The following is a 12,139-nucleotide window of genomic DNA, read 5'->3' as shown; positions in this document are numbered from 1 at the left end:
GTTAAAAATGCAGGTTCTAGTATCGTAATTTTGTTGCTTTATGTTGATGATATGATTATCACTGGAAATGATCAAAGTAGTATTATTAATGTTAAAAATATGTTAAAAGATAATTTTGATATGTCTGATTTAGGTTTTCTCAGATATTTTCTTGGAATTGAGGTTGCATATTCTCCTAGAGGATATATTTTGTCACAGATGAAGCTTGCTGCAGATATATGTTCTAAGTCTGGGATTTCTGATGATAAGAAGGTAGAGACTCCCGAGGTTATTAATGCCAAGTTGCGGTTAGAGGATGAGGTTCTTCTGGAAGATCCTACACCGTACAGACAACTCATTGGGTCTCTTACGTATTTAACCATCACCAGACCAGATATCACTCATGCGGTTCACTCAGTCAGTCAATTTCAGCATGCTCCTACAACCGTGCATATGAGTGCGGTTCTTCGAATCATCCGCTACATTCGGAATACCATCAATAAAGGGTTATTTCTATCCTCCTCTTCCCCTTTGAATCTTCTTGCTTATACTGATGCAGATTGGGGAGGTAATCCCAATGATCGAGTCTCAACTACTGGTTTTTGTGTCTTTTTAGGGGACTCATTGATTGCCTGGCGATGTCAGAAGCAGCAGAAAGTTTCACTATCATCCACTGAAGCTGAGTACCGGGCAATGGCAACCACAACAATGGAACTTGTATGGCTTCGCAGTTTGCTTAAAGATATGAGAGTTGATATTACTGAAGCCTCAAAGCTGTGCTGTGACAATAAGAGTGCTATCTATATTGCCAGCAATCATACCTTTCATGAACGTACGAAACATATCGAAATGGATTGCCACTATGTTCGTGACGAATTTTTACGAGGAACTATTGCCCTGCCATATGTCACTTCAGAATATCAGTTGGCAGACTTCTTCACTAAAGCTCTTCCGGCTCCTCAGTTCATGTTTCTTCTCGGCAAACTTTCCGTCCTTCCCCCGTAAAGTTTGAGGGGGGTGTTAAAATGTACCTATTATATATATATACATATATATATAAATTCTGTTTATTACATCAATACCCGATAGGGGTATTTTTGTAATTTCACAGTTGTTTTAGAAAACAACTATTTTTCTTTTTTTGAACAAATGTAATTTTTATTTTTTATTTTTTCATTTCTTTTTTTATTATTTTTGAGGACCTAAAGGGGCTCCAACATAGAAGTCGTTGGAGCCCCCAACGGTCACAAATGTGACCGTTGGGGGCTCCCAACGACTCTATGGGAGCCCCCTTTTGGCTCTCCTTTTGAGGCCCTTTGGCCCTCCTTTTTCCTCCTCCTTCTCTTGTATAAATAGGGGTGATCCCCTTGTGTATTCTCATCTTGGAGAGCTCCTCTCTCTTTTCAATAAGAGGCTTTGTATATTGTTGCCTTCTTAAAGGCTTGTGCTTGTATTGTCCCTTCGTGGACTTGTGATATTTTCTCTTTTATTCATTGTTGTATGTGCTTGCATGCACTCTTTATATTTCCGCAATATCTCATTACAATCACCCCTATTTATACAAGTTGGAGTAGTGGGGGGGGGGGGCTCCAACATACGGTTATAAATATAACCGTTGGAGGGGGCTCCAACGTATATGTTGAGGGCCCCCCATGTTACAACAAAAAAAGACAAAAAAATAAAAAAGAAAAGAAGGACTAAAAAGAAATAAAAAAACAAAGGAAAGTACAATCATATTCTCAAATGAGAATATGCGTAAAATGTGGGAAAAACCGAAATACCCTTATCGGGTTTTGAATATATATATATATACTTAGATAGATATATATACATATATATACTATGTATATGTCTCTCTTTCTCTCTCTCTCTCTCTATATATATATATAAAGAGCATTACATTTTAACAGGTATATACCAGTCATCGATATCGGAGATAGTTTGAAAATTCACGAGAAATTTTGATATTTTAAGGTAGCCGATCATATCGAATATCATGATACTTTTTCAAATTAAAAAAATCTTATTTTTATATATTTTAAGTTCGGGTTTTCAAATTTTTTGTTTCTTTTGTATTTTGAAAACTTTAAAAACTTGTTTCTTTATGCTTTTGTAAGAAAAATAATAGAAAACCTGTTCTTTCTTACTATTGTTTATATTTTTTCAAATTTTTAAGCTTATGAGATTTCCCCTCATTTGAATATATCTCTGAGAAATTACTGTTAACATATGCATATATATATATATATATGGTTATATCATATATATGTATGTATATAAATATATATAATATAATGTATATATATTATACATATTCTTTATCATTGTAGTTGGTAAATACCCATTAGGGGTATCTTTGTCTTTTCACATTATTGTAATAGGTTATGCCCATTAGGGGCACAACAGTCTTTTTATTTATTTTTGTACAAATTAAGAATTTAGTTTGTTATTGATGGCAATATGGTAATCAATGCATAGAGTCATTGGGACCTCCCCAACGACTCTATTTCTAGCCGTTGGGGAGTGTCCGAATGACTCTAGGGATGGCAGTGGACCGGGGGGAAACGTAGGCCAGCCCTGCCTTGCCCTGTTTGGACCGGGGATGGAGGACATGAAACGGGGATGGAGGTTAAAATCAAAACCCTTGCGGGGATGGAGGCGGGGATAGACTTACTCTTGCCCCACCCCGTCTCCATTTTTTGTTAAAAAATTACTATTATACCCTTATACATATAATAAAATCACACATATATATATATATATATTCCTAACCCTAACATAAAACCCTTTTTTGAATCTCTCCTCTCTCCTTCCTCTCGAGCTCCAATTTCTCTCCTCTCCTTCTAACGGCGAAAGGGCCGGGAAAACGGGGCCCCGCCCCACCTCACCCCGTTTGGACCGGGGATAGAGGACATGAAACGGAGAATGGACCGGGGATGGAGGTTAAAATCAAAACCTGTGTGGGGATGGAGGCGGGGATCGAGGGCAAAATTTTGAGATGGGGCAGGGGTGGAGAACTTGTCCCCCACCCGCCCCAGTCCACTGCCATCCCTAAATGGCTCTAATGCCTTTTTGTTATGTATAAATAGGGGTATTTTCCTTATTGTAAAAGCAATCTTTTCTCAAGCATTTTGTTATATAAAATTCTATATTTTTTAGTGTGTTCTTGGCCCTTAAGTGGCCTACGTGCATGTGTTTTTGTGTTGACCCATAAGTGGTCTTGAAGTTCTTTGATATTGTGTGCTTGTAAGCCCATAAGAGACACTCTCTTTCTCATTTCATTACAATTACCTTGAACAATATAGGTGACTATGGTATATACCACTTCTCATCGTATTAAGTGAGAAATAATCTCTAATAGCATATTCAGATGAAACCATCCTAGTTACTTGGTTCTGAACAAGTTCAAGTTTTCGTGTTTCTTGTTTATTAAGATTTGAATGAGTTTTCGTTCTTAAAATCTTGAACTCCGGAGTGGAAACATGCTGTAGAAAATTTTCTTGGGGTTGCTTTTATTTGTTTTATTCCTGTGGTTTCTTAGCCTGTTAGCCATTTTAATATAGTTAAAATATTTCATTATTTAGGTGGATATTTTACATCAGAATTTTTTTTTAGCTTTGCACTTATGTAACCAATCTTTGAAAGTGGTGTCGCAGTCTTTGCCAATTAATTTACTGGGGAATGCTATCATATCCTATCTCCCGTTGAACTTCGGATTGCATAGATTAGAGACTGAGCTTTTTGTTGTATTATTAGCATGCCTTATCTTCTTCAGACCTTTCTAGATGTGTTCATCTCATTGTCTTGGTCTACATCCTTGAGTCTATGATACCTGCAGCAAGAATAATGTAAAAGATCCTTGAGTCTCTATGAGTCTCAGTTGCAGTTGTTTGATAGTATGTGGATGTTTTCTTTCTTTCATGCCCGTAAGCAATGTTGCAAAGTTCAGAAAAAAAGGAAACTACAATATCAGATGCTTTGCTGGAGTTTGGTTTCATGTGTATTTATATATGTTCTCTCTTGACCATATATGATCTTTTTATATTATGCATTTGCACTTTTGCAGTATATTTTTTTTACTGTGACAAAGCTGGACATGGCATTATTGCCACCTGATGAGATTTGGAGAGAATTTGGGCAAGCAACTCTTTATCAAAAATGAATATCTGTTTGTTATTTCTCTGATAGAGTGGTTGATATGTACATAGGCCATGTGCTTAATGCATGAGAAATAGTGTTTAATCTACTGCCTACTGGATGCTGTTTTTGTCTCAAGTTCACTTTGCTGCTGCTGATGCTTGTAAGGTTACAAAAACATGTACCGTTTCTATTTTCTTCAGTTCTTGATGTTATGTTAGGTTTTTGCAGATACTGTTCGAAGTTTAGCCGTAATTCCTGATCTTGGTATTCTTTCTGCATCACATGATGGGTGAGACTCATAATTCATCTGTTTCATGGTTCGATAGGCAAATGATACATATATTATTTTGCCTCTGTTTTCTGTTTGACCTTAGATAGCAGGATCTTTTGGGAGGAAAACATTGATCCAATACTCTGACTTATTTCAAAACAAAAAAAGATTTTTACTCTGAAATTGGTGCTTCCTGACTTCAGGGGTTAAACCTCTGTGACTTCATTCTGAACTGACATTGATTTCCTTTGGTTTAATTTGATGAATCTTCTGCTTGTGCATTTTGGTCGTAGTCAGCATTGTCCCTGGTGATGCTATATTCTGCTTTCTCATCATGTGAATATTATTATTTTTCGTTTTGGTTCAGTGTATTGCCTTGTAAAAAATTAACGGATTATTACTGATGATCTTACCATGCTTCTCTCCTACTACTTAAAATTTTTTCCCACTCACCTTCTATGGGATGGTATCATTAAAAGGAATTCCTTTAAGGCATGCAGAGCTGGAAAACAGTGTGGTTAAAGCAGTAATGTTATTCATACGGCTATGATTCCTTTGCTACTGACACCTTTCCGGTTATCAAACATAATATGCTGTTGATAAGTTATCTTGTAAGATGCAGTCATCTGAATGGACCACTTCTCACATATTTTTGTGCCAACTTGAATATGCCTTTGCAAGATAAGTGATAGAGTTTATTCTTGCAAGCTGCTATTATTCACTTCGATTATGAGATAAATGATAACAGAGAAAGCAGTATAGGTATAATACTAATCCTTCCTGATCTAATATGTTCTACTTTGAGTAAGTGAGCCCTTGATCAATACTTTTGTCCCTTTGTTTTCCAACTTAGCACTCACCTTTTTGACCTTTTCTCATCATAGCTCATGGCTATTGTATCACTTGTCAATCAGGAGTTCCACAAAATTTGAAACTTTTCTTGTGGCCATTTTTTAGGCATTTTTCTTGGGTGATACAGTTTGAATTAAACTGACTCCTTGGAGTAAATAGAACTAGTTGGCATATTAGAAATGTCATGAGTTCTATAACATTGAGTTTCTGGTTGGTGAACTATCATTCTTTTATGAGTTAGTTTTTCTTCACAACTAGCTTATTATTGCTATTATCTAACACATCCAATATTATTGTTTAATGTTAATGATGATATTTCTGATGTTTTTGTAATGACAGGTCCATTAAGTTATGGTCGTTTGCAGGAGAAATTTTGGTGGAAATGGTTGGACATACATCTCTTGTGTACTCTGTGGATTCTCATGTTTCCGGACTCATAGCAAGTGGCGGTGAAGATTGTTCAGTCAAAATTTGGAAAGGTCATATCTCTTGGTCTGTGTAATCCATAGTTCATGTTGCTGTAACTTGTATCCACTTCTTTTGTAATATTGGTTTATTTTCATCATCGTCACCACCACCACCACCACCTATGTCACACGGACTCGGATAGGGAGGCGCCGCACCCGAGTCCACACGCCCCGACACGGGTGCGGCTTCGGACATGGCTCAGACTCGGTTAACGAGTCGATGCCGAGTCCGTCCTTGTTTTGCACTCGGTCAACGTTGACGGAGTCCAAAAATGTCTATTTTAAGGGCAAAAAACAAAAAAATGATCTTTTTATATATTTAAAAAAAAAAATAGCATGAGTCTCAAACATAAGCCCCAGAAAAAAAAATTCCCCGCTCCGGGGGGAGCCCCTGGGCCCCCCTTTCTGCAAGGGCAAAAGTACAATTTGCAAAGTTTGTAAAAACACTCATGCTGGTGCCAAACTTTAAGAGGACAATATCCACATATATGCACACATTGAATATATTTTATATATATATATTTTAAAAAATATCTATATATATAGCTGAGTCCCCGTGTCCAAAATTTTTAAAATTGCGCCGCACCCGTGTCACACCCATGTGACATAGACCACCACCATCATCATCATCATTGTTACTGCTGCTATTGCTACTACGATCATTACCACCACTACTAGTATATTACTATTATATGAATATGGAGTTTTATTATGATAATGGTCTTTAATTGATGGCAGAGTAGTGACTAAACATTTTTTCCACATGTAGTTTATTTTTGGGGAAGGGCACCTACGTTTTGAGTGATAATAAAAAAAGAAACTATGTTTTTGAAAATTTTAAAGTCACACCTAAAAATTTTGTTGGTTAATTAAAAAAGCCAGTGTCCTAAACCGTCCAATCGACTTTTGAATATGCATTTTATTGACAATTTTACCCTTGCAATAGCTCTCTCTCTCTCTCTACATTTTCCCCATTCTTTCCCAGCCACCACCATCTCTTCTTCATTGTCTCAATATCTGCTTAATTCCACCACCCATCATCTCCCCTCCTCTGTGTGTGTGTGCATTGTGCAATTCTTCCTGCTTCCCCCTTCTTTATCAGTTTCCACCATCTCCTTTTTTTTCACTCTCAGTAATGATTTAGCACCACCATCATCACTTCTTTTATCTATATGCCACCACCACCCCAACTGCGTATTCTTTTTCTTGTCATTGCCCATCTATATTTTATGCTCTAACATCTTCCACAATCACCTATCGTTCTCCACTTTTTCTTCTTCAGTACCACCATCACCATTATCTTTTTAACTCTGTCATACCCACCTTGTTTTTGCATTCTTTTTTTTCTTTCTTTTTCATATAAACATAGTAGCAATGAAGAGACATCAATAACAGGTAGATTGGAGAGAGACTTGGTGAACAGCCATTGCTCGCTGCAATAAGGGAACTAGGTTGAGAGAGAGAGAGAATAGCAAGGGGAAAAATGTGAATTTGTGATCTTAACCTTATTTGAGTTAATATAAACCCAAGGTCATCTACAAAACAGTCTGTTTTTTATTATCAGAGAAAAGGTTAGGTGCATTTTTAATAATTTGAAATCCTTAGCCATGTTTTTGATTATTGCCTATTGTTTAGATGCTATTTTATAAATTCCACTTTAGTTTTCTAATGTAAGATGTTAATTTGTGTGGATTGCAATGGTGAATTTCAATTGCATTTTTTCATGGTTTTATAAAGTAATAATATTAAGAATCCATTATTGCCACTTGTTGTCGGCTTTGCAACTTTGGCGATGGATGCACTTTTTTGTTTAATTGCTTTATTTCTGAAGTACTGTAATAGTTTTGATATATTAGTTTAAGTAATTCTCATGTAATTTGACACGAGATTTGGTGGTGTTGGTTGTTATAAAGCCCAAAGTCTTGTAAGGGCCCTCACTCCCAAGTGACAGAACCCATCTTTTCATCCAATAAAAGTTAACTTGCATTTTAAAAAGACTTTAATTTCGTTATCTTACCCCCCTCTCTCTCATTTATAAAACTAGGCCTGTCTACTGGTTGGGTATGACCCAATTCCTACCCAGACCAAATCCGGTGGGACCCAAGTCAATACTATTGAAATAGGTTTGCTTTGTATTCACGTTGAATCACAGGATCCAACCAGTATATGGTTTATAAAATTTCATACTGTCCCAGGTCCAGAGTCTCCAGACTCAAGTTCTGGTTAAGATCCAAAATTTTCAATGCAAAATTTTATACAATTAATATTTTCTTGGGTTTGGTCAGGTCTGTTAAAATGTATCATTCGACAATTGTAATATTATATATATTTTATATATATAAAGGATAATACATATTCATATATGGTATATATGCATATGTATTATCCTAATTATATATATAAAATATATATTTATCTATTTATAGGCATAGGGGTAGTTTAGACATTTCACAGTTTTTACACATATTCCATTTGGAATATGTTTGTAAGTTTATTTTTAATTTTCTTTTTTATTTTTCCTTTTTTTTGTGGTTTGCGCCACCTAGGGAGGCTCCCCAAAGAGTCGTTGGAGAGCCCCCAACGATCACAAATGTGACAGTTGGGGGCTCCCAACGACTCCTTTGGGAGCCCCCTTGGTGGCCCCTCTCTTGTGTTATAAATAGGGGTCTCCCCCCTTTGTATTCAATACTCCTTAGAGGAGCTTATGCTCCATTGTATGGGGTTTATACCCCCTTCTTCCTTCTTCTTCAATAATATTCAACTTATGACTTTATGTCATATTTTTGCCCCTTGTGTGGGTTCATGTGTTAGCACATTATGTGCTTGTGTTGTTCCCTTTAATGGGTTTATTTGCACTTCATGTGCATGTGTATGGGTTCTTTATTGAACCTAATGTATTCAAAGCCACTTCCTAACATGGTATCAGAGCCAAGTTGAGATCGAATTGCTCTTTGGTGCATCGGGAAGCGTGGTATTCAAAATTTTTTTTTAAAGAAAAATGGTGAAGTATTTATTTCTCTCTCTTTTCTTTCTTAAAGTTATTAGGTATGCATTCTATTTCCTTAAGTATTGTATGAAGAATTTAATATGTTTTTTTATGTGTACTCTTTGTCATTATGTCTTTTTATAAAAATTTGAGTTACTTGATACTCTATTGAATTTTTTTCGTATACATACTTTTTCGTATGTTTTTCTTTGAAAAATTTGAAAATGATAACTTGTTTGGCAAAAAAATTAGATATATGATTGCTCAAAAACTTAATGGGTCGGTAAAGATTTATGACCATTGGAGCCTTGAATTTATATTTTAAATCTAACTTTGTTTATAAGAATACCTTTTATATATGGTAAGTCTTTAAAGAAAGGTATGTTAAGATTAAAATGTTTGTGAGATGTAGTTTTTCGAAAAATGCTAAATTCCTTAATAAGTTTTGATTCACTTACCCAATGTGTCCTTTTTATATGAGCAACATTTAATTAAGAAAGTTTTTTTTATATAATTCCGGTTGAATTAAGTTTTAAAATAGTCTTATAGAATATGGTGATTTTCTTTGCATCTTTATACTCTTAAAAGATTTTTCAATTTGATTTAAAGAGCTTGTCTCATTATAAAATTTATGGTCTTCACTAATGTTTGTTGCGTACTTATTACATTAGGAGTTCGTAATAATCTATTAAGTCATGTTTTTTGATAAAACTTAAAAGCTTTTGAATTTTTCCTCAATAAATGTTTAATTTTATAGATTTATGCCACAGTACAATCTTACTTTATCATAAGTTTTTTTTTAACAAATCTATTATTCTTCTTTGTTGGAATTTCTCTCACTTTAGTGGAGTTTCCCCCTTCTTTGGGAATTTTGTGTGTTTTGAACTCTCTTTAAAGAGCCTTTCGGTCCTTATACTCTTCTTGTGAGTATATACTCTTTTATGAAGATTTCATGGTTGTGAGAAGATTGTTTGTAAGTATCTTTTTCCTTGCATAATATCCTTCAACGATTCATTAATACTTGTAACCCTTTGTGGATCTTTTGAGATTGCTTGTGAGCATCATTTTTTTTTAAGTTACAATAGTGGATTTCATAAGATTTTTCAAACTTCACCATCTTTATGAATGCCTATATTCGCCTAAGTTTGTTATTTGCTTATTCAAGATTATTGTCATTTAAAAATCTTGCATTGCATAAAAGTGCATTTATTATCATTTGGTGTGCATTTAATTGCACTTTATATCTATCATAGTTGAGGCTTGTTTTTGACTATTTGATTATTCCAAATCGGTTCTTACGCATGATGTTGCTTAATATTTCATAATTGTGTTAGTTGCATAATAAGTCTTTTTTGTATAAATGACTTCTTTTGAAGATTAAGCATAATTCATGTTTATGCAAAATTATTGTTATAAAGCATATTATTGTGATTGATTATATTGGACCTTTGATTCAATTTTTAATCGGTCCTCTTTTCTTTGAAAAATGATTCCTAAAGTGTTTATTGCATTTTTGTGGCATTTATATTTGTCCATCACATGTTTCTTTAATGCATCATTGTTTTGGCCTTATTATTGTTTTATTAGAGATGTTTGTTGAGGTGAGTTATGGGCACCTCGTGTTATATCATTTTAGATTGTCCAAATTGCCATATTATAGATGGTGGTTGAGGTGAGTTATGGGCACCTTGGGACTCTAGAATGATTTGGTATATGATCTCTAATTATGAGTGTAACACTCGTTGTTATGTCTTTTTAGATTGTCCACTTACCATATTATAGATGAGGGTTGAGGTGAGTTATGAGCACCTTGGGACTCTAGAATGATTTGGTATATGAGTGTGTCACTAGTTTGATGTTGGCCATTGATCTTATGGATGCTCTTATCTATATATAAATGTGATGGATATATGATGTTTGAAACCTTAAAATGTTTTAAGGTATATTGAAATCAAGGTTTTAGGGATTATTGCCCAACCTTCCATTGTTTATGAAAATTATGAGTGCATTTGCACATTTGTGATTTTGTGCTTTTGTGCACAAGTGTTCCATATGTTCTTGGTGTGCGTATGTTCACACATTTATTTTCAAGAATATTGTTCTATCGGTTGTTGTATCTTGTTGAAGACACTTTTACATAGTTTATCCCAAAATGTTATTTTTATGGGTATTCTTTTTGAAGAATATTGTTCTATTGATTCAAGGTTTGATTTATATATATGTTTGTCATTACAAGTTTGATTACCTCAAAAGTCTTCTCCTTTTATGCCCCTTATCTAAGTGTCATCATATGTAGACAAGAATTTTATTACACCTTCGTGTGTTGGTAGCCCTTTGTTGGCTTTTGCTCTCTTGGTCTAGTAGCTGAACACACTTGTCTTGAGTGTTATTTTATGTAGACAAGGCACATTGATTCACATCATGGTGTGTGATTTTAGTCCATGTTGGCGTTTGTGTCCTTGCTCTAGTCGCTGAGATGTATGCCCATGGTTGGCTTATTTCACTCATTTCAAGTGCCATCTTATGTAGACAAGAGATTTATTGTGTTTTAGCCTATGGTTGGCTTGTTACTCTTGTTCTAGTAGCTGAACATACTTGGTTTTGAGTGTATTTTTACGTAGACAAGATATGCTTTTGGTCCATGTTGGCGTGTATTCTCTTGTTCTTGTCGTAGATGCACTCATTTCAAGTATTATTATATGTAGACAAGAGGTTCTTTTGCACACCTTTGTGTGTGTCTTTGGCCTTTAATGGCATTATATTTATATTCTTGATCTAGTAGCTTATACACTTGATTTATGGGTTTTGGAGGACTAATGAGGTAGTTGTTTGTAATGGATAAACTATTGTTGAAATTTGCAAAATTTCATTCATGACTTGTGTTTTAAGATATTCAAGTGAATCATATTTTTGATATGCATATTTTAAAATCAAGTTGATTTTTTGGCATTTAATCTATATATTAAAGTGCTTATGGTATTTTGGCCACTTTTTAATGCAAAATGTGTCCTTTTTTGTCAATTGAGTGAGATTTTCCTAAATGGGTAAGATTCTCTACTCAAATAACACTATTCATTTTGCCTCGTAAGTGGATTTAAAACCTTGTGAACTCTTGTGTTTATTTTTGTCTAAAGTATGCTTGGAGACTTCGTTTCTCTTGTTTGACACTTCATTACATGTTTGAAGCATGTTCATTAATGATTCATTTACGTATTAATTCATTTCATGATAATATATGCATATGCTCTTTATGGCTTTTTAGGATCTCATTCAATAAAGTATATGTTGCTTATGCCTCTTCATAGGATTATTGTGGTGTTCCTTAGTGGACTATTTTGTTATTCCCACATTATGGGGTTGTGTTTGTCCAATATTGGACCTTATGAATGCATTATGCATTCTTGCAATATGTTTCCACTCACTCTTTAAACATGATATATGATT

At 34.6% G+C, this 12,139-nt stretch overlaps 1 protein-coding gene across 9 annotated transcripts in view; it reads left to right on the top strand.

The window, feature by feature from the left end:
• The window catches only part of LOC149835180 (uncharacterized), a 65,774-nt gene that overhangs the window by 18,833 nt on the left and 34,802 nt on the right, over positions 1-12,139 (top strand). For all 9 annotated transcript variants that reach the window (XR_016432823.1, XR_016432822.1, XR_016432821.1 and 6 more), the window contains exons 5-6: positions 4,348-4,408; positions 5,582-5,721. Coding sequence is in view for 5 of the 9 variants with exons in the window: in XM_090011751.1 (XP_089867877.1) it covers positions 4,348-4,408; positions 5,582-5,721 (201 nt within the window). In the remaining 4 variants the exon portion in view is untranslated. The remainder of the gene's footprint in view (positions 1-4,347; positions 4,409-5,581; positions 5,722-12,139) is intronic.

Source organism: Nuphar pumila, chromosome 6 (assembly GCF_984573655.1).
Source record: "Nuphar pumila chromosome 6, dmNupPumi1.hap1.1, whole genome shotgun sequence".
Lineage (NCBI taxonomy): Eukaryota > Viridiplantae > Streptophyta > Magnoliopsida > Nymphaeales > Nymphaeaceae > Nuphar > Nuphar pumila.
This window is presented reverse-complemented; position numbering and strand designations above follow the sequence as displayed.